Raw genomic sequence first — 24,420 nt, forward strand, 5'->3', positions numbered from 1 at the left:
CACCCCGAGTCACTGTATAGACTGGGCTGGCATATACGGTCTTCTAGTCTGGTTATTCCTTACATTTTGATAAGCATAAGTTAGGCTGAGAAGGTGCCAGAGTCAGCAGTCATAGGAATGTGAAGAGTACCTACCTTATTTTGGCCAGTTGACAACTAGTTGGTATAACAACAACAACAACAACAATAATAATAATAATAATAGCAACTACTCAAGGTAAGGTGGCTGTACAAAAGCTGAGGTGATCCAGCATCATGAGGCTCTCTCCAGGGATGTGAGAGAGCAACAGAATGAAGACGCTTAGACCTTCCATAACTAGGGTTGTGGCATGTTAGGGTCATTTTTGTCAACAACCTGTTACTGACACCTACTGTGCCAGGCCCTGATGGAGGAGGTTTACTGAGAAGACCCTTTTTTTTTTAAATTCTTACAGTGAACATTTCTAGTAAGACGGGAGGTAGGCTATTAGAACAAATTAATCTAGTGATCCCAAGGATCAAGAGAGTAAGTAGGGGAATGGGGACTCGAGTTGTAAGGATAAAGGTATCCTGAGCATCTCCTTCACTGACACAGGCTCCAGTTCAGTAGGGACCTGCCCAAAGCTTGTCTGAGGTGGGAGCTCATCTCCTGCAAAGCCGGTCTCTCCTAAGTCCTTCCAGTGATAACTTTCCTTCCTTATATAGACTCACCCCCTAGGACCCAGGTCCACCCTGGCCCCCCTCACGATGTCCCCCTCCCGGACTGGCTTCAGGACATCAGAGGTCCCCCCCCCCCGCCGTGCGCTTTTTTTTTGTTTTTGTTTTTGTCTTTGTTTTTTGGGGTTTTTTTGCCCCCCACCCCCAGCACTCAGGCAGAAAGTCCTGCAGGGCGGAGCCTCAGACACGCGCCGGCGCGTCCAGCAGGTGGCAGCAGCGAGCGGCCGCGCCCCCTGCGCTGCCAAGCTGCGAGCCCACATCATGGATGGCGAGCTCTCAGGTTTCGCCTGGCTCGCCCTGGCATCCCAGACCCCAGACGACCAGCTGGATTCATGAGCCGCTTGCAGGGGCCGGGGCAGGGGCCTCTGGCTCCCAAAACTGGCCAAGAGGTGGGTCCCGGGGCGGGTCGCTGCTCCCGAGGCCGGGCGGGGACGCGCTGCCTCCGCCCTGCCTCCCTGTGGTCCACACCCCCTTCGGGCTCCGCAGCCTGCCGGCTGGGATAACACGGGGTGCGCACGAGCTGGCGCTGCCAGCCTCGCTACTGCCCGGGGTTCGGGTCCCAGGTACTGAGGACGAGGCACCTGAGTGCTCCTCGCCTGCCCCTCCTCCCTGCTCACCTGCCCTGTTCGTCCACTAGCCGTAAAGGCCAGCGGCTCCAGCCCAGACGGAGGGGCCAGCAGGGGGAGAGCGCACCTGAGGATACACAGCTGGCCCTGCTCTGCCTTTTCACCCCTAGGTGATGAGTGAGGCCGGGAGAACACAAGATTTAAAAAGCAACCGGGGCCTCCTCCGTATTGAATGAACGACCCAGAGCAAAGGCATCACCATGAACACGAGCAGTAAGTGGATCCTCCTCTCCTTTGCCATGGGAACAGGGGTGGGGGCGGGAGGTTCAGGAGCCTGCGCCCCGGCTGCCTGGAAAGAGGAAGGAAGCCAGTATCTGCGGGGACACCTGACGCCGGACTCCCTCCTTCGGGTGCTTTCGGAGCTCCTTAGGACAGGGAGAGCTTTGGGGGGGTCTGCCTTTTTCTGACGATTTTGCTAATGTTTAATCAGCGGCGCCAGTTGCCACTGTCGGGAAAACTGCTGTCTCCTAGCTATGCCTGGAAAGGCCTAAGAAGCAGTAGTGTGGCCATTGTCTGACTGTGGGGGGCTCCCAGGAGACCTCCATGCCTACATCTGGAAATCCATGGAGGCCCTGCTTGTCCCGGGAAGAGCAGGGAGGCCGTGGGCGGGCCTGGGATAGCAACGAGCAATTTGATAAACAAATCCTCATGAAGCCACCTTTGGGTCCGGAAAAAGATCCAGCTTCTGTTCCCTCAGTGGTCCAGGCTGATTCCCCACCTACCTGGAGGCTGCTTAGCTTAGAGGAGAATGAGAGGAAGTGGCAAACCCTTTGAGCAATATCTCTGGCATGGCAGAGGCGGTAACTGCCCTGCAGAGCCTGGGCCGTGCATTTAGGGCTCTGGCTACCATGAAATGCACTCCGGCAACCCAGGAAGGTCCTGGCTGGGTTAATTTGACCCAGGCAATACCCTAGGAGGGCATAATTGAGTTCAAATATCACTGTCTGGCTCTGCTTTCAACTTGCTTGTTGGGGTCATCTCAGCACCAAATAAAAACTGTTGAACCAGAGGAGTCCGACAAGCATTCCCGGTTGTGTGCGCAGTTCTGACTTTGGGGCTTAGTCCCACCTCTGCATCGCAGGCTGCTCCGCTATGAGATCTAGAGGGATGAGCCGGAGACCTTTCTGATCAAGAATTGAGGAGGTCTTTCTACAAAAGCTAGAGCTTGACAATAGGGTGGGGTAGGGGTGGGGGGTCAGCACCTGAGTGAGGAGACTACGTCCAGACTAGCCCCACTACTTCCGGACCCTCCCTCCATTTCAAGGCCTTGGCACAGAGGGAAACTGCAGAGCTGCTGGGATGGAAACAAAATGTATTTATTTACTACATATTTGTGTGACTCACGTCTCTGCCGTCTTCCTTTGTGTATCACATAGCTATGCTAAGCAAGCCAGTGTGGCTGGGCTCCTTTTCCCTCTTATAGCCAAAGGATTTTTTTTTCCCTCTTAGCTGACAGTCTGAAATGATGTTCTGGCTTTGTACCAGACTTGGGGAGGGGGTGGGGGCAAGTCCTGTCAACCCTGTCACTGGAGGGCTGTATGTTTGCATCTGCATGCTTCAGAAAAATTAAGGTGTGGATCGCCTGTCATTCCGTACTCTATTTAGGGGGGGATTTTTGTTTATGGGAGTCTTTCCCAGGAACTGATAGACAAGAAGGAACTAAGAAGGCAATAAGCAACTGACTCTGCCTTTTCGCTGTTCTAGAATCTTAAGAAATGTTTGTTCTATTAGCAGCACTGAGTATTACAGACTGGGGAAAAAAAAAACAAACCAAAACCAGGTTTCCCTTCATTCTGTCTTTTCTTCCTTCCTTTAATAATGATCAATGTAATGAGGTAGCTAAATGTTGTAGATGATACAGACTGAAAAAAAAATCCACTTTTCTAATTAGGGGATGTTAAGTTTGCAGTCGTGCTGGGAAATGAGCAATAAACTGACCAGGCCAGCCCTGGGAGCCCCCAAGCACCCTGCAGAGAGGAATACTCAGTAGCTGGAGCACCCGATGGGGAGTCGCAGGGCCTGAGAACTGGCCTTTATCACTGAGCTTCATCTCAACAAGGAGACCCTGCAGATGAAGAGAGTCTAAATCAGACCTCAGAGGAGTAACAAGGCCATGGGGCCACAGAGCAGAAACTTGGCAGGAGGCCCTCGGCTGGTCTGATGTGATCAAAAATGTTCCCCTTTTAGATGTGAAATAACCCAACTCTCATGACTCTCGGTGTTTATTCCACTACCAGTGAAGGGGGCCTCGTGCCAGCTACCAAGCAGGGCACTGCTGGCCCCACACAGAACTCCCCTGAAGCTGTGAGATGGCTCCAGCTTTGCAGCTGAGACGTTACTGTTGGTATTCGGTCATTTCGAGCCATTTCTTTAATTGTTGGATTGCGAAAGGTTCTGGAATGTGAACTGTATTTGACAGTAGGCACTATTCCTAATCAGTGGTTCAGGTGCCAACATCAAAGTTTGGGCAAAGCACAAATTGCTCAAGTCATCTGGAGAGCACAGGGCTGTGGTTTGGAGGCATCTGTAAGAGCAGCTACAGCCCCGTGTTGTGTGACACATGGCTTGTTATCCCAGATATCTGGGTGGCTGAGGCAGGAGGACTTCCCTGAGTTCAAAGGCAGTCTGGGCTACCTGGTAACTTTTAGGCCAGAATGAATTACAAAGTGAGAGTCTGTTGAGAGAGAGAGAGAGAGAGACAAAGACAGAGACAGAGACAGAGAGAGACAGAGACAGAGAGAGACAGAGAGAAAGAGAGACAGAGAGAAAGAGAGACAGAAAGAGAGACAGAGAGAATATAAGTGGAGCTTACCCTGCATCCAAGGGTCCCCGGTTCAGATGGCCTCCCTCCTCTTAGCAACAGTGTGGTCTCCAGCATGTTGCTTCATCTGCAGAAAAATAGAATGGAATGGACTCTTCATGTTACACTTTCATGTAACATACTTAGTGAAGCGTTTGTCATCTGTGGGCACAGTTGACCCATCAGCAACAGGTGACCGTCGGCCATCTTTACCCTGGTCATCATGGGGATCACTGTCACCACTAGATTAACTTTGGGATGTTAGCAAGCAGTCCTCTCCCGCGTCACACCTTCACCAGGAATTGAGAAGCATGCATACCTGGGGGAGGATTAAATGGAATGACAGGGACGTTCTCCATAAACATGCATAAATTATGTTTATTAACAAGAAAGTCGATTCTCACGTGACTAAGCAGGAGCTTACTCAGTGTGAATTTCAGCATTAGCTGGACCTTTGCTTCCCCCTCATGATGGGCACTAGCAAGGCATTTGGAAGAAGAGCCATTCTGAGGCTGGGGATTGGACCAAAAGGGTGCACGGGGCGGGCTCTCCCCCTCAGAACCGATGAAGGGAGCAGAAGGGACCACCTAGCGCAGGATTCCCTAAACTTTCCACTTGCCATCCCTTGCTCACCCAGTAAATATTTTCTCAGCTCCAGGTGTGTAGCTTTATAAAAAAGATTCGGAAATCAAATATTTGGGGCTGAAGAAGTGGCACAGCTGTTCTTGGTCCTTTCGGTTCCCAGCAGCCACAGGGCAACTCACAGCTGTCTGTAATTCCAGTTCCAGAGGGTCTGAGCTCCTCCTCTAGCCTCTGTGGCACTAGTCATGCCTGTGGTCCACACACCTACATGCAGACAAAACACTCATACACATAAAATAATAAAATAAATAAACCAAAAAATAATGGTCAAGAGAAACAAAATAGTTGCTGTTAATATATTATAAAGAAACTTATTTTGAAATAATTCCTTCATATATAAGTACTATAAATTTACTACATATTGATAACTGATGTAAATTTGCATGCTGCCTTGATATAATCATTTCCTTTTGCATAATTAATTAAAATGTTGGTTGACTAATTGATACAGCAGGGCATAGAATATCTTTGGCATTTTCAGAGTTTAGCAGATATTTTGGTTTTATAATCACCAGATTCTGAAAACATCATCTTGTGTAAATACACAGTACAAAATGGCAGAAATATGTTTAGGGCCATTTGAGAAGTTGTAGGAAATTCTATCCTAACTCCAAGCCAAAATTCACTGAACGGTTTTCTATGAAAGTAAAGTCAACAACTCAAATAGCAGTTCCCAAAAGCTAATGTTCTAACCTAATGCAATCCGAACAAATATACTAACTTAGCTTTTACTTGCAGAAGGATGGCAGTTAAACGGTAGAAAAGCCTTTGTTTTCCGTGATTAAACTATTGTGATTCTCTAAGAACATCAGGAAGCACGGTGAAAACACTGCCCTTCTTACCATGCAGTAGCTTCAAATCTGCATCCAGGTGTTTGTTGGCACCACATGATGTGACAGCGCCCTTAGTGCAGAGGCAGGGCACAGTGAGGTCATGTGACACAGCCCAGCCGAGACCTGCCAAAACACCAAGTGTGGTACCTATTTGACTTTGAATTCATCTTTGTCCACTAAGCACTCAGAAACCTTTCACCATTGCCAAATTTTTCATAACCCCTGCATTGTTACACAACCCCATATACGTTGTAAAAGTGGTACACTAAAGGCGAGGCTGGGCTTCAAGGCTCCGTCATCTGGCTCCTGCCCCACTGAAACATCCCTAACTGGTCTGTCCCATCCCTCAGTTGTTCCCTCTGCAGCATTTCCTGTGACCCAGCCCCATCCCTTCTCTGTGCCCTTCTTTATAAAAAGAATCATTTATTTATTTTATGTATATAAGTACATTGTAGTTGTCTTCAGACACACCAGAAGAGAGCATCTGATCGCATTGCAGATGGTTGTGAGCTACCATGTAGTTGCTAGGAATTGAACTCCGGTCCTGTGGAAGAACAGTCAGTGTTCCTAACCACTGAGCTATCTCTTCAGCCTCTCTGTGTCCTTGTTACATTTGCCTCTTTCATCCCACTGAGAGCTTTCTCCTATGACCTTCGCTGTCCAGTAAGACCTCTCTATATCACGCCAACCCCTCTGCACATTCCCATGCGTCACCTGGTGGCCTCTCCACCCTACAAAGCTGCTCTCCCCAGATCCCTATTTTAGCTAATATCTCCACATAGATGTTCACAGGCTCAGAGACTCTTCTGTGTCATCCTATACTCATGCATGTGGTCCCTGCATGGGGCTCATCTCTGCAAATACCCAATCCCACATGGGCTGTGGCATGCAGCCTGTGGCAATGACACACTCTGGGATTTTCACGAACCCAGACCAGTTGCCGTGACAGTCTAGAGTCATGGATACCACCCATCAACTGTGCACGCTCAAGCAACAATAAAATATTATTGTTTTTATTAGCAATATTAATTATTATTTTAATTATATTAACAATGTTTAATATTAAAATAAAATAATATTTTATTGTTTGTTGAAGTTCCCGTATTGATACCAGGAGTTCTAAAAACTGGAAGAGACAGAGTGTGCTTGAGGACCTGAACGCCAGAGTCAGTTTCATGTTCTAGAAAGTACCATATGCCTCACTGGATCAGTGCTTCCACAGATCCTAAATGCCTTCTTATGTGAAAAACTTAGGGATGGGTCATGCTCAAGGTGGGGTGAGCTTCTTCCACACTACAAGACCACGCACGCCCTCTGTGCTCTTTCTCATGGCCTGGCATGCTAACAAAATTACTTTTTCTTTTGTTGGAAAGGGTATTCAGAAATCATTTAACCGCACAAGAGTGTTACTTGGCAGGAAGAAAGTGTGCTTTGAAGTATGGATCCCCAAGGTTCCAAGTCAGGACTTTCATGATCTCGGACATAACAGATTTTATCTAGAATGTGATCAGTAAGATGCAAAAAGGTCAGAGTTCTTGAGAGAACCAAATGAAATGTTCAGGGGGGTTAGCTGTCAGTGAGCAGGGGTGAATTTGACGGTGGCCATTGAGTAAAGCAAGGTTCTGAACTGATGATGTCTAGGTGATGTCTAGGAAACCAAGCTCTCGACTGACGGTCATCTCAGAATAATGGTTTCATCATTACAATAGCCAGTATGGGGGTTTTATATATAAATGAAGAGATATTATTCAGGAAGATTTTTAACCCAGCATTGTATTTGGCTTAGGCTATAAAGGGCAGATAGAAAGAAGAATCCTATGTGGTTGACACACATTGTCTTAGCTCAGAATAGGTATGAGGCCAAGGTTTGTGGTGGTTATAAGATAGAAAGAAGGGGGAAAATCCTTTAGAAAATAGACCATGCGACATGCCACCTACTTGTGGTATGGGATTAAAAGCAGAGGAGGCTTCTCATAGTTGGGCTTCTGGCAGGGGCTAGAAGAGCACTGTATAGGGAGAGGGGAGAAAGCTTTTTCCCAGATGTGTGGCAAACATGTAGAAAAATAAGAATCAGCCCACGGGAGGGAGGCCAGTTACGGCACCCATTCCCCAACCCTGTCACGATGACACTACCACCCCCAATCCCTCAACCCCCCACCCCTCCACCCGGCCTGAAGGAAGGAACCAGAAGGCTCAGCTAGGTGCTATGTAGGCACTATCTATCAGGGCCTGCCATTCTTGACTCCCAGAGAGCAAGCAGCACAGTTCTAGGGAAGTAGCCAGGCGAAGGGATATTGTTATCACTTCTCAGGTTCACCACAGTGGCCCAGTCCCACCAGAAGCCATAGGATAAGAAAGGCAGTTGACAGGCTTGTAACAGCCATTCACCCACAGCCTCGCAGGGCTTGCAGCAGACTAGAAAGAGAGGGGGACGTCAAAGGAGGGTAATGTGGACACCAGAGCAGGTAGCAATGGCTCTGCTAATGCCATTGCCTACATCCGGTGTCCTAAGAGAAGAAGTCATGTACAACCCAGAGTCAAACAAACAGCAAGCAACAGTGCTTCCTGTACCTTGAAGCAGTTGTTGATAATGATTCCCTGAGAGGACCTAGAGAAATAATGTAAATAACCATTTTTAAATCATCTGAAATTAACAGCACACATCTCTGAGGAGTCACAGTGTGATTTCAGGAGCACTTGGATTGTAGGAAGGAAGTGACATCAGACCTCAATCCTGACTTCCCTGTCTGGCAACTGCTTCATCTGGCTGAGAGAGCATCTGCTGTGGTGAACGGTCAGCCCCTGGCTCTCACCCAACGTGCACCAGATTCCATTGTAAATGAACAGAAAACAACCAGAAGTGTGTGAGCACCTCCACCTCTGGGTAGTTTGCTGATTAAAATGTCCTCCGGTAGTCCTTAAGGGAACACTGGACTGAAATTACTGAATTTAAATCCATCCCTGCCCCTTACTTAACTGTGTATCTTAAGTAAATTGCCTCCTTTCTACACCAACTTCCCTTCTTTGATGATAATCAAGGGGGGGGGCATGGAGTAGTCATAGAGTTGTTCTCATAGAGTTGTTACGAATAAATAAGTCTGCGTGCTAGAGAGATGTCTCAGCGATTAAGAACACTCGTTGCTCTCACTGAGGGCCTTGGTTCTATTCCTAGCAACCACATGGTGGTTCACAACCATCCCTAACTCCAGTTCCAGAGGATCTTATGCTTTCTTCTGACCTCTGAGAGCACCAGGCACTCACATTGTGCATATACGTACATGCTGGCAAAATACTTTATATATATTGTATATATATATAAACACATATATAAATACATGTGTGTATGTATACACACACACACCAAGTACTACATGCTGAGTGTTTTGAACAACAGAGTTGTATTGCTTTATAGTTCTTGAGACTATAAGTCTAAAGTCAAGGTTTTACCTCAGTGAGTTCCCTTTGACAGTCTGAGGTTCCAGAAAGCTCCTAGTCTATACCCAGACATCTTCTTATTTTTCTTCAGATCATCCATTTCTGTGTGTGATTATGTCCAGATTGCTCCACTGGTAAGGACACTAGTCACACTGGATTAGGACCGCTCACACGACTACCCTTTAATTTGATATCTACCCAAAGGCTATCTACAAATAAGGTCATGTTCTGACAAATCAGGTCTTGAGATCTCCAGGTCTGAATCAGGTCAATCTTTAGGGCCATGACTGCAAGGGGGAAGCCCTCCAAAGGAAGCAATCCCTGTAGGTAGGCTCTCCAAATATCAGCCAGGCCCCAGAGCCAACAGGTGATGTGAAATACTAGTGTTACCTAAGTTTTCTCTCCAGGGTTGATGTTTAAACACTCCCTTTGACACTCCAGAAATATCGCTCTCTTGGCTGGAACTAGGGCTCAGGTGGCAGGATGCTTGGCTATATCCAAGAGGCTCTGGGTTGGATCCCAGCATAAACTGGGGTGGAGGCAGCACCTGTAATCATGGTACTCAAGAGGTAGGGGAAGAGGGATCAATTGTTCAAGGTCATCCCAAGCTACATAGCCACCAAGGGCAGCCTGGGCTACTTGTGATTTTGTTTTGGAAAGGAAGGAAGGGAGGAAGGGAGGGAGGGAGGGAGGGAGGGAAGGGTGAGGGGAAGAAGCAGGGAAGGAGCAAGGAAGAATGGGAGGGAGAAAAAGGGAAAGGGGAGGGAGCGTCACATAGGGGAAGACCAAATATGCATGGCTAAACATGTTCACACTCAGTTGCTGAACACACACCACACCCCCACTCAGGACATTATGCACCTATGGCATTATAAGGGAATTTACAGGCATGGTCTTGGTTTCCAGTTTGCCTAGTTCCTAGTAATGTCCAAAAAGATAATCAAAACTGGATGATGCACTCTAACTCAAAAATTATTTGCTAAAAACTAGGCTGGCCCCAAGCATGATTCTGGTAACAGACAATAAATGTCACCAGTGTGGCCCGCTTTCATGGACCATACAAGTACGTACAATGAGCCCGTGGTGGCCAGCATGCTGGGTTGCCCTGTACTGGATTTCTAATAAATTTGAATTATTACTCAACTCAAAATTGGGATTTCTAGATTATTTTAAAAACAACACCGGAGCCATGGAATGGTGTCTGTGCATGTCTTTGATCCCAGCACCCAGGAAGCACAGGCCAGCTTGGTGAATTCCCAAACAGCCAGGGTTACACAGAGACACTCTGTCTGGAAAAACCAAGAAAAGGAAGCAAAACAAACTCGAAGATTTCAAAGCACTGCTCCCCAGTTCCACCAATAGCCACAGTCAGTAGGATTCATGATTCAGGTATGCTATATGTATATGAGTCTATTTAGGATTCACTAGTCAGGTATGCTGAATGTATACAAATCTATTTAGGATTTAGCATTCAGGTATGCTGTATGTATACAAGTCTATTTAGCTACATTGACCCCCACTTCCTATCACTTAGTAAGTATCTGTTTGTCACTTGCCTCTATGAGCCTGGATTTTATACATGATCTGTATAGCATCAAATGTGGAGAAGCACATCTTCCCATGGAGAAACAGAAGCTGACCCATGATGCCTATAAACAAAACTAGAGTCAGGTGGTGGCACATGCCTTTAATCCCAGCACCCAGGAGACAGAGGCAGGTGGATCCCTCTGAGTTCCTAGATTCTGCCAGGAGTCGGTAGGTGAACAACCTACCTCCCACCAGGTGTTAAAGTCCCCTTGAAGGGAGCAGACCCCACTGTGAGCCCTACTTTCTTAGCTGACCTACACCCAGAGGTGGATATCTTATCCTGTTACATGGGTTTGAGTGAAGGCAGGGTGCACTGTGTCTCCTGGAGGCCAGCTTTTGCTTCCAGGGAGCCAACCTGGTAATGGAAAATGGAGCCAAGAGCAAAGAGGACTATTTCGGATCAACGGTTCCCGGGGCCTGAAAGACAAGCTCTGGGGCCTCTTTGATAGTTGTTCCATTTTTGTTGTGACATAGAAAACATAACCTGCTCCAGCAGAGGTCTTCCAGTCTCAGTGTGAGCTCTGTGTCAGCTCAGGAACCCATCCACTAGGAGTAAGTCCTGAGAGGCCACAACAGGGATCTTACATAGCTACCTGGGGCCTTTCTAGAACAGCATATCTCCCCCCATCCCCCTGGGGAAGTTCCAAGAAAGCAAAACACAATGCTCGTTACACAGCGGCCGCTCAGAAGACATCTGACGAGTGAATTGGTTAATGAAAAGCCCAGGCGCTCTGCTATGCTTTTTGATAAAGAAAGATGATTGTGCCCAGTCCTTGGCCATAATTCTCCCATCAAGGAAGGAGAGGCTGCTGAGGTGGCTCATCGCAGACTCAGGAGGAGACACTGAGCCCGGTGAGCTGCTGGCCTATGTGATTCAGGCGATGTGGACTTCCAGGGATCAGAGCAGTGCTCTGCAGAACCTGCTTAGGGCTCTGTATGCTGAAAGGACAGTGGTCCCCTGCGTGCTCAGGTAGAAGTGGCCAGAACAGTGGAGGATGCGAGACCTGCTAGGGAGGAGGAAGGCGCCAGGCTCAGCATCACACATTGGTCCATGTCTGCCCGAGAACACAGTTAACCCCTCAGTAATTTCAGTAGACAAGGGGCACATAGAGGCAGGCTCTCCACTGCTTCTGCCCTGGTGACCATCCCCACCCCCTCCTGGCTGACCCCCGCCTCCACCCTAGCAGACTCTTCTAGAGCTGCTTCCTTGCATCTGCTTAATTTTGTGCAAAGCAAAGGTCTTTCTCCACGGGCTGCCATCACTTGCCCTCAGCCCAGCCAATGAGAGGCTGCTTCGAGTAGTCTAATGACACAGTTGATCTATTTTAAGCACCTGAAGCTACTCCAGCAAGCGCCAATCTTCCCGCTGCGAGCCACTCCCAGCATGCAGGAGCAGGGGCTGCACGAGGTCTGCTCCTGCATTTTAAGAGCCGGGAAACCTCCCAGGAATCCTGGCCCTGCTGTCCAAAGGTAGACTGAAGCATCCATTGAATTATGTTATTTTCGCAGTCAGCGTGGATGCGTTGCCTCTGGTGTTAGGATTATGGGACCTCAGGTAACCATAAATCCCCCTTTCAAAGGGCGCACACAGAGCGGAGACTGTCACACACGTATAAAAGGAGACCTGGGAGGCAGCATTTAAGGAACAATGAGAAGCCCAACCTCCATCAAAGATTCCTCCTCCCTCTCCTCCCTCTCCTCCCCCTCTTCCCCCTTCTCCCCTCTCTCTCCTCCTCCTCCTCCTTCCCATCTTCCTCCTCTTCCTCCCTTTCCTCCTCCCCCTCCTCTTTCCTCTTTTCCTCCCTTCTTCCTTTTCCTTCTCCCCTCCTCCCTTTCCTCCTCTTCCTCCTCCTCCCCCTCCTCCCTCTCCTCCCCCCTCCTCCCTTTCCTCCCAATGAAGAAACATTCTTTTCTAACTGTAGCCTGACTGTTTTCTTTCTTTCTTTTCTTTCTTTCTTTTCTTTCTTTCTTTCTTTCTTTCTTTCTTTCTTTCTTTCTTTCTTTCTTTCTTTCTTTCTTTCTTTTTGGTTGTATTTTCTACATATTACATTACTGACTCCTTACAACACTCCCCTGAGTTCCAGATCTAACAAAGGCCCGCACAGGATGCTGAGTTCTCATAACCCATCACAGACAGACCTTGCACAGTCCTTAGGGATTACGTTCCTTAGCTCACTATCTTCCTCTCTCTCTCTCTCTCTCTCATCCCCTTTGAAAACTCCCTGTTGACGATGTGACAGACCCTGCCTGTTTTGTGCTGCTCTGTCTGGTGCTCCTCATTCAGTCAGATGAGCACTGCTTGTGCTGCGTATACAGAACAGAGGTCCACGGCTTCCCAAACACCAACCCGCTGCACCATCGCAAGAATCCTGCATGCTACACACTGTATATTATACTTAATTCACAGAAAAAGGAAGTGGTCCAGAGAAGGCACAGCTGGCCCCAAACCACAGATCTGAAACAGGTGACGGAGCCTTGAGTAAATCTATGGACAGATAGGTCTAATGTCATTCTTCTGCATAAAAAAGAAACTGGAGTTCACAAGTAAATCACCAGGACAAAGTCCCACAGCTGGGAAGCAGCTGTGCCGGTGTCAAACAGTGTCTTCCAGCGGAGGCCACCTTTCCTGCCTTCCTGCTCCCCCTTTGATGGTCTCTCCCAGTTTTCTGGGAGGGGAGCCCCAGGGAACACACAGACTGAGTGTTAGCCTTGAAGTTGGATATGCCAGTACAATTTGCTGGTTCACTCAGGCAATAAACAAATCTCTGATCTGTAGAGCATTGATGTTCCAGGTACCTGAGATGCACAGGATAGAAACCTCAACCTAGGACCGTTTCCATCCAGAGTCACCAAGGGACAGGTACCGGGAGCTTACATGAGAGAAACCCTCAGGTGTAGAGAGAGAAGGCAAGGTGTGATGAAGGCAAGCCAAAGTCCTTTGAAAGGCCCAGGAATGTACCACTCAATCTAGACCTCAAGGGGGTGAACACATTTGTATTAGGTCACGGAGAAAAGACAGCATGACTTATGTAGTCATTCTAATTGGCAAGCATCTCACAGCCCCTTATTGTACAACTTCTGGGGTCTGGGCCAGCTGTTGTGTGCATGCGCACTATGAAATGTGGCTTGCTACGTGGTATGACATAAGCTGGAGGAGGGCTGGGGAGGATCAGGTCTTCAAGAGTTTCAGGTACCAGCTAGGGAGTGTGCATTACAGCCTGTAGTTGATGAGGAGACACGGGAGGTTTGGAGCAGCGTGACCTGACAAGGCTTGTGCATTATTTAAGAAGAATGCATGGCAATACCCAGCTGATACACCTCAGAGCTTGGCAACTGGTAGCTGGACATGTGACTTAGGAGAGGGAGACCGCAGGGCTGCAAAGAGGTGGCGGCGCTGTGGTTCACGATACATTATGGCCTGCATTGCTATTCCTAGGCCTACAGGTAGGTCGGCTATCTGACCTTGCTTTCTGACACGATGCAAACTGAAAGGCTCGAAGAACTAGGTAACTGACCCAACCAAAAACCGTGCTAAGTGCTTGAGCTACAGAGTCAGACAGGTAGGCTGGGTTTATATTCCAGTCAGGAAGCTTGCTTGCTGGCCGCATCAATGGCAGTGACTTCTCTCTCCCGGCCCACACTTCAGTTTCCTCTCTAGATACGAGTGAGTGGGGCTGAAAGGCTGGATGGGAAATGCTTAGCATAGTGTCCAACACATGGAAAACACCCAAGACGGCAGCGAGAGAGTTATGAAGTAGAGTCGAGTGTGTTGGGAGAAGGTCTTAAATATGTGAATAATCCTCACAATGTCTGACACTGGAGTGCCTTCATCATCCAGTGCCCTGTGGATTGATGACACAGGACTTAATTGTTAGCTAATAAACTGAGGGCTTTATTACATGTTAGACCCCATTCTGAACACTCCCCATGAATAGTCCCCCTCCCCTTTTTTCACTTCAGCCATGAGTCAGATGTCACATTGATTTTTAAGGTGAATGTTCACTTCACTGAGGTGACCAAATTGAGATGGGGATGGAGGGGTGCCAGTGGCCATGTTATCTAACAAATGTGGGAAAAATAAAACCATAGCCATGACCGTATAGAAAACTCCCATGAATCCATCCACACCTGAAGCCAAAGATGCCTCCTACCCCAGACCTCCCTGTTGTTAGAACCAACAAATTCTATTTTTGCTTCAAGTACTCTCAACTGGGTTTCTGTAAACCACACCTGAGCAGATGCCCGACAAGGAAAGAGGATTGTGAAGCATGTGTTAGACTCATAACTCTTCCCTTTCTATTACACTTCTGGCCATCTTTAAGATAAGACTCTTCCATAAAGATCTTTGTCATTCCCCTCTGCAGTGACTTCATCACCTCCATTTCATTTGAATATTTTGATTCCAACATTTTTCTGGCTACAACTCATTTTCTGTAGGCTGGTGTGGCTTTCTAGTGCATTTCCTCAGTGCCCCTCTTACATCCCAAACTCTCGGGGGACAGGAGTCCTGAGTCCATCCACTGTGCGTATGCCTGCTCCCCATCTGTAGCCCCAGACTGTGGAGGGACGGGGGAATAGTTTCCAGAGCTTGAGAGAATCCCTGTGTATGTTCAACTTCAGATGCATGGCATCTGTCAGTGCATGTGCTGGGGTAAATTCAGCTTGACAAAAAGCTACCAGAAGGCACTTCTAATATGGAGAGGCTCACAAACGGTTTTGATATATAAAAGGAGTCCTTGGCTAATCTGAATGTGTCTGTATGGATACCTGTATGGTTGGAGAGAAAGCTCTCCAACTTCAAATCCCTAAGATTTGAAACTTCAAACACCCACAATAAAAATCTAAGAAAGAAAGAAAGAAGAAAGAAAGAAAGAAAGAAAGAAAGAAAGAAAGAAAGAAAGAAAGAAAGAAAGAAAGAAAGAAAGAATACTGAGTATGGTGTTACACACCTTTAATCTTAGCACTTGAGAGGTAGAGGCAGGCAGATCTCTGTGAGTTAGAGGTCTGCCTGGTCTACATAATGAGTTCCATGATAGCCAGGGTTACATGATAAGACCCTGTGTCTTGGCCACTGTTCTGTTACTGTGAAGAAACACCATGACCAAGGCAACTATTATTAGAAAAACATTTAATTTTGGGTTGGCTTACAGTTTCAGAAGTTCTATCCATTATCAGTCATCATAGCAAGAAGAATGTTAGCATGCAGGGAGGTACTAGACCAGTCGCTGAAAGCTGTATCGTGATCATAGACAGAGAAAAAGGGGGAAGGGGAGGGGAGGAGAGGGGAGGGGAGGGGAAGGGAAGGGAGAAGGGGGGAGAGGAGAGGAGGGGAGCGGAGAGGAGAGAAGAGGTGAGGAGAGGATGTGGGTATAACACAGGCTTTAGAAATCTCAAAGTCCACTCCAATGCCATACTTCCTTATAGCCACACCTACTCCATCAAGGCCACACCTCCTAATCCTTCTAATCCTATGAAAAAGTTCCACCCTGGTGACTAAGCATTCAAAGATATAAGTCTATGAGGTCTGTGTGGCGGGGGAGGAGGAGTATTCTTATTCATACTACCACATACTGTCTAAAGATAAATCTTAAAAAATTAAAATTAACAGATATGCAGAAGACCCAAGTCTTCCATATCTGCTTCCTGATCTCAATGAGCCCTGGTCAGGTGATTCTGTGTGCCATGTTTTTGGGTTCTTGTGGTGTCCTTGATCTCTCGGGCTCCTCTAATTCCTCCTCCTCCTCTTCCTCCTCCCCCTGCTCCTCCTCCTCCTCTTCCACACTACTCCCCAAGCTCCACCTAATACTAGCTTGATCTTGTGGGATTCCTAACAGTGGCTATGGGGCAGTCTCTGACTCTTTCGCCTTGCTTTGGGACTCTTCCTCCTACTAGCTTGCTTCGTCCAGCCTTGATGTGAGAACATGTGCCTGCTCTTATTGTAGCTTGTTATGACATATTTGATTGATGTCCCTGGAAGGCTGCTTTTTTTCTAAGGGAAGTTGAAGTGGGGGTTGTATCTGGCGGGGGGGGGGTGAAGGAAGGTGTGGGGAGAGACTGGAAGGAGGGAGGGGAGGGGAAACCAGTCAAGATGTAGTATATGAGAGAAGAATGAGTATAAAGGAAAAAATTAAATGAGAGTCCTTCTAGCTGACAAGTCGACCCACCCTGCTCTTATTGCAAGACCTCTGTTAATTCATATGTAGAAACTGATTCAAAATATATCACAGACCTAAGGAGAATAAAAGAGAAAAACCATAAGATTTTTCCAAGAAAATATTGTTAAGTATGTTATGATCCTGAGGTAGGCCATGACTTCCTTGATCACTAAAATAAGTAAAAAAAAAAAAAAACAGGTAATAACCCAAACTAACACATCCCAAACAAATGAAGATACGTGGCAAACAGATTCATAAAGAGGAACTCACCATCATTAGTTTTTGGTGGAATTATATTCAAAACACCTGCATATGCCCACCCTGGTAGCTGGAATTTCTTATATGTTGCTGATGGAAATACAAAGGACACAACTTGGGGAAACTACATGAGAGTGTCATAAAAATTCAGAATACACCTACCTATGATCCAGCAACACCTTTCTTAGCTGTGAACACATGAAAGATGAAAACATATCTACAGGAAGATTTATGCAAGAATGTTCCTGGCATCTCTACTCATAATAGCCCAAAGCTAAAAATCAACCCAAATGTTTTGCTGCACACATCTAGATAAGCAGATTGGGATCCATTTATACAATGGATTATTACTTGCTAATGAAAAGTCACAACCTGGTAATACAAGCCAAGACATGAATTAGTGATCGAAGCTGGTGAGCAGGGAAGTTAGACGTGAAAGTATAAACTGTGTGATTCCGTTTATATGAAGTTCAAGAGCAGGAAAATCTGACCATGGTAGGCAGAAGTCATAACAGAGACCAGGCAAGGTTAGTCAACATAGACAGGAAACATAACAGAGATGTCGCAATCAGTAGTATGCTTGCCATGCAAGCCTGAAGACTTGAGTTTAAATATCAGCACTTGTGTTATTTTTATTTTTTTTAATTAGGTATATTCTTTATTTACACTTCAAATGTTGTCCCTCTTTTCTGGTTTCCCCTCCCCGGAAAATCCTGAAAGCCATCTCCCCTTCCCCAATCAACCCACCACCACCACCACCACCACCACCACCCATCCCCACCCTCACCCTCCCATCCTTGTAGTATCACTGGAATACTTCCCTCCCCCATTCTTCAATTCCTTCATTCTGCCCCACCCCATTTTGTAAATGTCTCTTTAATTACTTATTTTAGCTCTCTCCCATGTAATTATCAACTCCCAATGCCCAGGAAACACAGCACATAGAAATTACCCAGGAAATATTGATAAATAATGACTTTTGCCAATGTGCCTGAGTTGTTGACTTTGCAATCTAGTTGTGCTCAGAACTTCCTGTTTGAGGCCAGACCCTCACTGGGTCTGGTAGGTGCCAGAAAAGTGACATCAGACTAATTCCCACCTGTGAAGAGCCTTTGTGTCAAGAGACTCAGAGAAGCCATTAGGACACCTTGACCTTAGGAAGACCGAAATGCTTTTCATGTATGAGGTGCTGTATGGCTCCATATGTTGGCATATGGCCTGGGAGTCCTACATACGTGCCCAGGTGGAAAAGAATCTGAAGCACAAAAAGACTGACAATGTGTGACCCAGGAGTCGTCCCCACCTCCAGTCCCTCCTCATCCTGAACCTGGCAACGGCCAGGAGTAAACGGAAGGAAGGAGTCCTTGTCCATCTTCCTCTTTTTATCCAGAACCACTCCTCCGACTTAACCTCTTCACTCTCTGTAGCTATTAACCAGACTGCCTGTTTTTCTTTGTGTTGTCTGGATCCGATGCCACTCCCTTCCCTGAAGCCATTTCTCCCCTTGAGCTAAATCCAGGCCTGAAATTACCCTCAGACCCAGAGCAGCTGGCTGCCACCTACAACTAACCCACCCAGGAAGCCCTCAGAAGCCTTCAGTCCTGCCACTAGACTGAGTGTGGCTATTTGGATTATGTCAGCATCTCTGACGTCAGCACTGAGGGGAAAATACTACTCAGCCAGTAGCAAAGTCCACTGCCGGGTATAAACATCAAGGATGCTTTGGAGAGCCTCCAAGGGCTTTGAACTCAAGGAGAAACCTGCCATCCTGTTACCTGCTTGCCCTATAACCACAGTTCTGCTTGCTGTTTTCACCGCTGTCTTTCTTGAAATTCGTATTCTTTTCAACACATATTGTCAGCAAAGTCCTTTATGCCAGTGCAGTTTGGGGCTTCTCTGTTACTGATCTGAGAACCTGTCCTGTGCCAATGAGTTTGGGCCTCTGTCCTACGTGTTAATTATTGTACCAGAATTCCTGGAGTTGGCTGGAGACAGGCTGTGTCTTGGGCTAGAAAGAAAGCATCTCAGGGATGAGGGGTTGCTTTGCCCATTAATCTACCTTAGAGAGGCTGAGCTGGTGAACATGTTTGTGTGCGTTAATGACATTGTTTTCATTTCTTGTCTGAACAACTCCTGTAGCTGGGGTTTGAGAACAAAGTGGCAGTGGATTTCTTGAGGTTTCTTGACCTTAATATTGCCAGTAATCAGCTTCGCTACTAACAGTGCCAGGAGAACTCTCCACCTTTTTTTTTTTTTTTTTTTTTTGAACAAGGCAGGATGACAGGAAGCAGTCTACCTAAATGTACATTCTATGTAAGAAGGTAGCTGGCTAAATGTACAAGGACTGAGAGGACTGAGCTGGCATCAGGCATGTGGCTTCAGTACCCTACATCTCAGTCTGCCTAGCCACAGAACAAGTGGGGCGATCCTCTCCTTAGCTGCCTCAGTGGGCCAGAGATGATCACATGGTACAAACCATAAAACCTTATCTACTGACCTCTGTCTCCTCGTAGGTATCTTCTTCCCTTGGCTACTTGAAAGAGAAGCCAGCAAAGTTCTGACTTGGTTTATAACTATTACTGTTTTATTATTATTATCATTATTATTATTATCATTAGTTCTCTTACCCATTAAAGTCGCAAAGAATTCTGCCCCCAAACTGAGCACAAAGCAAACCAACTTTATTCGGGTTACAGGTGAATGGACCAAGCAGGGAAGAGTCAGTTCACTGGGAGTCTAATGTAATTACATACCACTGCCCTCATTTCAAGTATTTCAAGAATTTTATAGGATTGCTGGGCCATGTCCCTGTTCACACATCCCCGTGTCTCATTTGGGAAGCAGAGTGTCTCTGACCAAACGATAATAAAGGGTCTCAGGACAGCATTCATACTGTAGCATCTTAGCTGCTTCCCTTTGTGTCTGGAAGGGCAGTGAGCAAGCCAGACCAGAAAGAAAGAGCCCTTTCATCATGTCTGACAGAGCAGGTGACTTGTCTTGGCTGACAGGCTCAGACTGTCACCCTTTAGCTCCTTTTACAGCACCCAGGTGAATGATGCTGTCACCAGCATTTGCATTGGGAAGAACATGCTGTGACCCTCTCGGGATGACTCAAGTTTTAGCTTTCCCTCTCTTCTTGCGTATCTCTTGACTCTTGGCAGCTGTTCCTGAGACCATTGTCTGCTGACCTGTCACCTGTCACGGGCAGTAGAGAGGGTGAGAGATGACCCCTTCCTGCTGAAAGCTGTCAGACGCTGTGTGTTTTCCTAAGTGTAGAGCCAGGCAACCCAGAGGTGCTTCCGACACACCTCTTTAGGAGAGAGGATCTGCCAGTGTGCAGAAGAAGCCCAACGCAATGCAAAGAAAAAGTCCAGGTCCTGGGTGGATACTGGATGAAAGCAGGTCTGAGGTGAGGCTGAGGAGATGGAGCAGCGTAGCCTCTAGGCCACGGCAAGGTGTCTGGCTGTATCTCAGGTAGAGTGAAGCTATGGGCACTATTCAGTGCCCGGGGGATGATGGGAGTCAGAGTTGAGTATCATTGGATTTGTATTTTGGAAGCATCACTTTGGCTGCTGTGCAGAGAATGAGTCAGGAGAGGCCAGTTGGGACTTGGATTCCTCCAGGCTGGGACTGGGGCTGAAGGTAGAGGCCATTGTATGGCTTTGATTCCCTGGTAGATATTTTTTTATGATTTTACTTTTATTTTATGTGCATGAGTGTTTTGCCAGTATGTGTCTGTGTGTGTGTGTGAGATATGTGTGTGTATTTATGTATATGTGTGTGTGTGTGTGGGTGTATGGTGTATGTGTGTGTCTGTGTGTGTGCATGTGGAGTGTATGGTGTGTGTGTGTGTGTGTGTGTGTGTTGCTCATAGAAGTCAGCAGAGAGAGAGAAGTCAGAATCGGTAAAACTGGAGTTACAGACAGTTGTGAGCTGACATGTGGGTGCTGGGAACTGGACCCAGGTCCTCTGTCATAGCTGTCTCTCCAGCCCATCTTAGCTTTTATACCATCGTGCCACTTAAGTAATGATGTAGACACTACTAAATACTTAATTAGAGTGTCCATAGTGAACTAGTATATGTGGTACAGACAACAGAAGTTATTTTATCACAAATATGGACATAGAGGTGCAAGGTCAAGTCCAGGCAGGCATGGCTGCCGTTGTGATTCTCTGCAGGGCTTGTCCATGATGCTTCTCACACACGTGTTCTCGCCATCTGCCCGCCCTGCGTCATCTTCATCTCTTCTTGTTGGATTCAAGCCCACCTCAGGACTTCACTTTAACTTAATTGTCTTAAAATTCTGAGGTGCTAGTGGTTATGATTTCAGTCTATGAATTGGGGAGGAGAGTTCATGATTCAGCCCATTGGCAGTCCCTCCTGATGTAGACCACCTTGAGTGTTTCCATTCTCTCTCCTCCCTCCCTCCCTGCCCTGGCTGTGTAACCACACTATGTGCAGCAAAGGTTGTATAATCTGTAACCACACTATGTACAGTGAAGGTTGTATAATCTGTAACCACACTGTGTGCAGTGAAGGTTGTATAATCTGTAACCACACTATGTACAGCAAAGGTTGTATAATCTGTAACCACACTATGTGCAGTGAAGGTTGTGTAATCTGTAGCCATACTATGTGCAGTGAAGGTTGTATAATCTGTAACCACACTATGTACAGCGAAGGTTGTATAACATTTTGATTATTTCATTTGGGTTTTGGTCTTCCACCCAAATGGTTGTGTGATTGTTAAGAAAACCACAAGAATTTCCTGAACTAGTTAACTCTTGGGAACAAACCTGGTGCGTTTTACTTTCTCTGTGGCCTCAGGAAACACCTGCTACAGGCAACAGCTGTTAGGTTCATCCTGAGGAAAGAACGCTTAGCTCCTCATTCCATCTGCAGATGTTTCAAATATTTGTCATATGTCCACAAGGACACTCCAGGTACGCACGCATCCCTCCTCAACTGACTTAAAAGCTGATGGCACAACGGAACAAGTGCACAAGTCACCGTATTGAATGCGACCTGTGCTGGAGGGCAGAGGTTTTCAGAGTGTGATCTTCAGTCACATGATTAGCATCATATAAGAATTGGCTAGAGAAAGGCAGGTTCTCAGAGCCCCATCCTAGAGCAGCTAAACCAGAAACCACAGGGGTGGAGTCTGGCCATGTGAGTCTTGGCGAGAGTCTAGATGCCTACTCCAGTCTGACAGCGTAGCTTGTCCCTAAGAAGCTCATACCATGAGATTTCAAGGAAAAATAGCTTGTGTGGAGTAGGGACGAGAAGAGAACCAGAGACTATTTCTAGAAATGTGGTGCATATGAGAAAGGCCTTGAAGAGTGGGTAGGATTTTTATATTTATATGTAGAAGATCATATTTACTACAGTTGCCATCTGCATGTTTATGTATTTCTTTTTACAAAAGTAATTAGCAGCCTGGACTCTAAGTAGAAAGCTCTGCTAGCTGTCCCTTGCTTGTCTTCTAACTGGCTCACTCTGAATTGAAGCTCCCACCAACATATGCTCAGCTACAGAACTGGCAACTGCAGCTGGGGCGGGGTGGGGGGCGCACATGTTGCTAGAGGTTTACCCCAATTCCATACACAGCTTGATCTGGAGGTAGGGATCCTAGTCCCTATAGCTGAGACAAAAATAGCCCAAAGCATCTCACAGCAGGAAGGAGCTGTCAGTGTTATCTAGTCATTTAACCCAGCTAAACAGCCTTTCAGCTGGCCTTGAAGGATAGGTAGCGTCAGGATAGACACACACCTATTTTGCCAGATCATTGAATATCTCTTTAGAACAATGGACAAGCTATGGCCTGAAGGCCGGCTCTGATCCACTTTGTTTTCACTCGCAGTCACTATTTGCTTGGAATACAGCCATGCATGCCTGCTCACTGACTTGGTGTCTATGGCTGTTTGCCCCTATAACAGCATAAGTGCTTAATCCTCTCCCAGTGCCCAAAACTCAGTTCAGACTGCTTCAAGTGATCATTGGTCCCCGTCATTGTAGTCCAGAGAAGGCCTGTGTGGATTAGCTTCTGCAGAGACACCCTGTGTCTTAGTTAGGGTTTTACTGCTGTGAACAGACACCATGACCAAGGCAAGCCTTATAAAGGACAACATTTAATTGGGGCTGGCTTACAGGTTCAGGGGTTCAGTCCATTATCATCAACACAGGAGCAGGGCAATATCCAGGCAGGCATGGTACAGGAGGAGCTGAGAGTTCTACATCTTCATCTGATGGCTGCTAGCAGAATACTGACTTCTAGGCAGCTAGGGTGAGGGTCTTAAAGCCCACATCCACAGTGACACACCTACTCCAACAGGGTCACACCTTCTAATAGTGCCACTCTCTGGGCTGAGTTTACACAAGCCATCACACTCTGTGACAGCTGCCGGGTCATGTCTGTGCTTCCCACTGTGAGTGTCCTCAGTCTCTCACACAGATAACCCTCCAGGCTTCACCACCCGTTGTCTTTTCTGCTCCACCTAGTCCCCTCCACAGCATGCAGGGGTCTCTTCATCTGTCACATGAGCCCTACACGTGGAGTCAAAAGTCCTGACTTTGCTACCCAAGAGCAAAAATATGAGATGACAGGATACTGTGAAAATCAAGACAAAGCAAAACTCTGAACGAATATAAAGGGTGGCTTTTGTCCTTTCAGAACCAAAGCCTATTTAAGCTGGCAAGAAGACTAACGTGTATCTCATCCTCATAGTCTGAGTGAAAAAAAGATGCCCTCAAAGGTGTTTTAGTTGGCTCGTGGGATATTCTTTTTTTGTTTTTGTTTGCATTGGTATTTGAGTCAAAATATGAAAACCTGGGAGTTTTACTTTAAGATCCACGTTTCCAGTTTCACTGGAATTGTACAGAGCAGGAATCAGATGAAACCGAGTAAGTAGGGGCAAGCCTTTGGGACAACCTGCTGGTCCCTTCTTGTCACAACCACATTACTCATGTGCCCTTCTTAGGACTGAGTTTGTGCATCTTGGCCTGATGCAATCATGCATCTGATACCCAAAGATCTGCTTTCTCACCACCACCACTACCACCACCACCACCACCACCCGAAAAATTCATAACCTCACAGCCTCAACCATATATAGGATGCACACTTTACTGGGAGTCACCCATCTGGGTATCTCTGACTTGGGGACAGTTTTCTCTGTGTGGCCAACTTACTTAGCATGCCAAAATGGGTCAGTGACATCTTATGAATTCTTTTGAATATTGGAGAGGTAGGGACAAAGTCCCCAAAATAGTGGTCACTTTACCCTACCGGATGGAACTTGTTTGTTCCTATATCCCTCCCTTAGTCATGAACACCCAACTTGATTTAAGATGGGAATACATTTTTAAAGCTTTTGATATCAAGCTTAGTG

General features: G+C 46.8%; 1 protein-coding gene across 1 annotated transcript in view; it reads left to right on the forward strand.

Moving 5' to 3' along the window:
- Positions 1 to 953: 953 nt before the first annotated feature.
- The window catches only part of Ablim3 (actin binding LIM protein family member 3), a 119,157-nt gene continuing 95,690 nt past the window's right edge, over positions 954 to 24,420 (forward strand). The window contains exons 1-2 of the mRNA XM_052155822.1: positions 954 to 1,084; positions 1,432 to 1,534. Of these exons, the coding sequence (XP_052011782.1) occupies positions 1,522 to 1,534 (13 nt within the window). The 5' untranslated portion in view covers positions 954 to 1,084; positions 1,432 to 1,521. The remainder of the gene's footprint in view (positions 1,085 to 1,431; positions 1,535 to 24,420) is intronic.

This window comes from Apodemus sylvaticus, chromosome 13 (assembly GCF_947179515.1).
Source record: "Apodemus sylvaticus chromosome 13, mApoSyl1.1, whole genome shotgun sequence".
Classification (NCBI taxonomy): Eukaryota; Metazoa; Chordata; class Mammalia; order Rodentia; family Muridae; genus Apodemus; species Apodemus sylvaticus.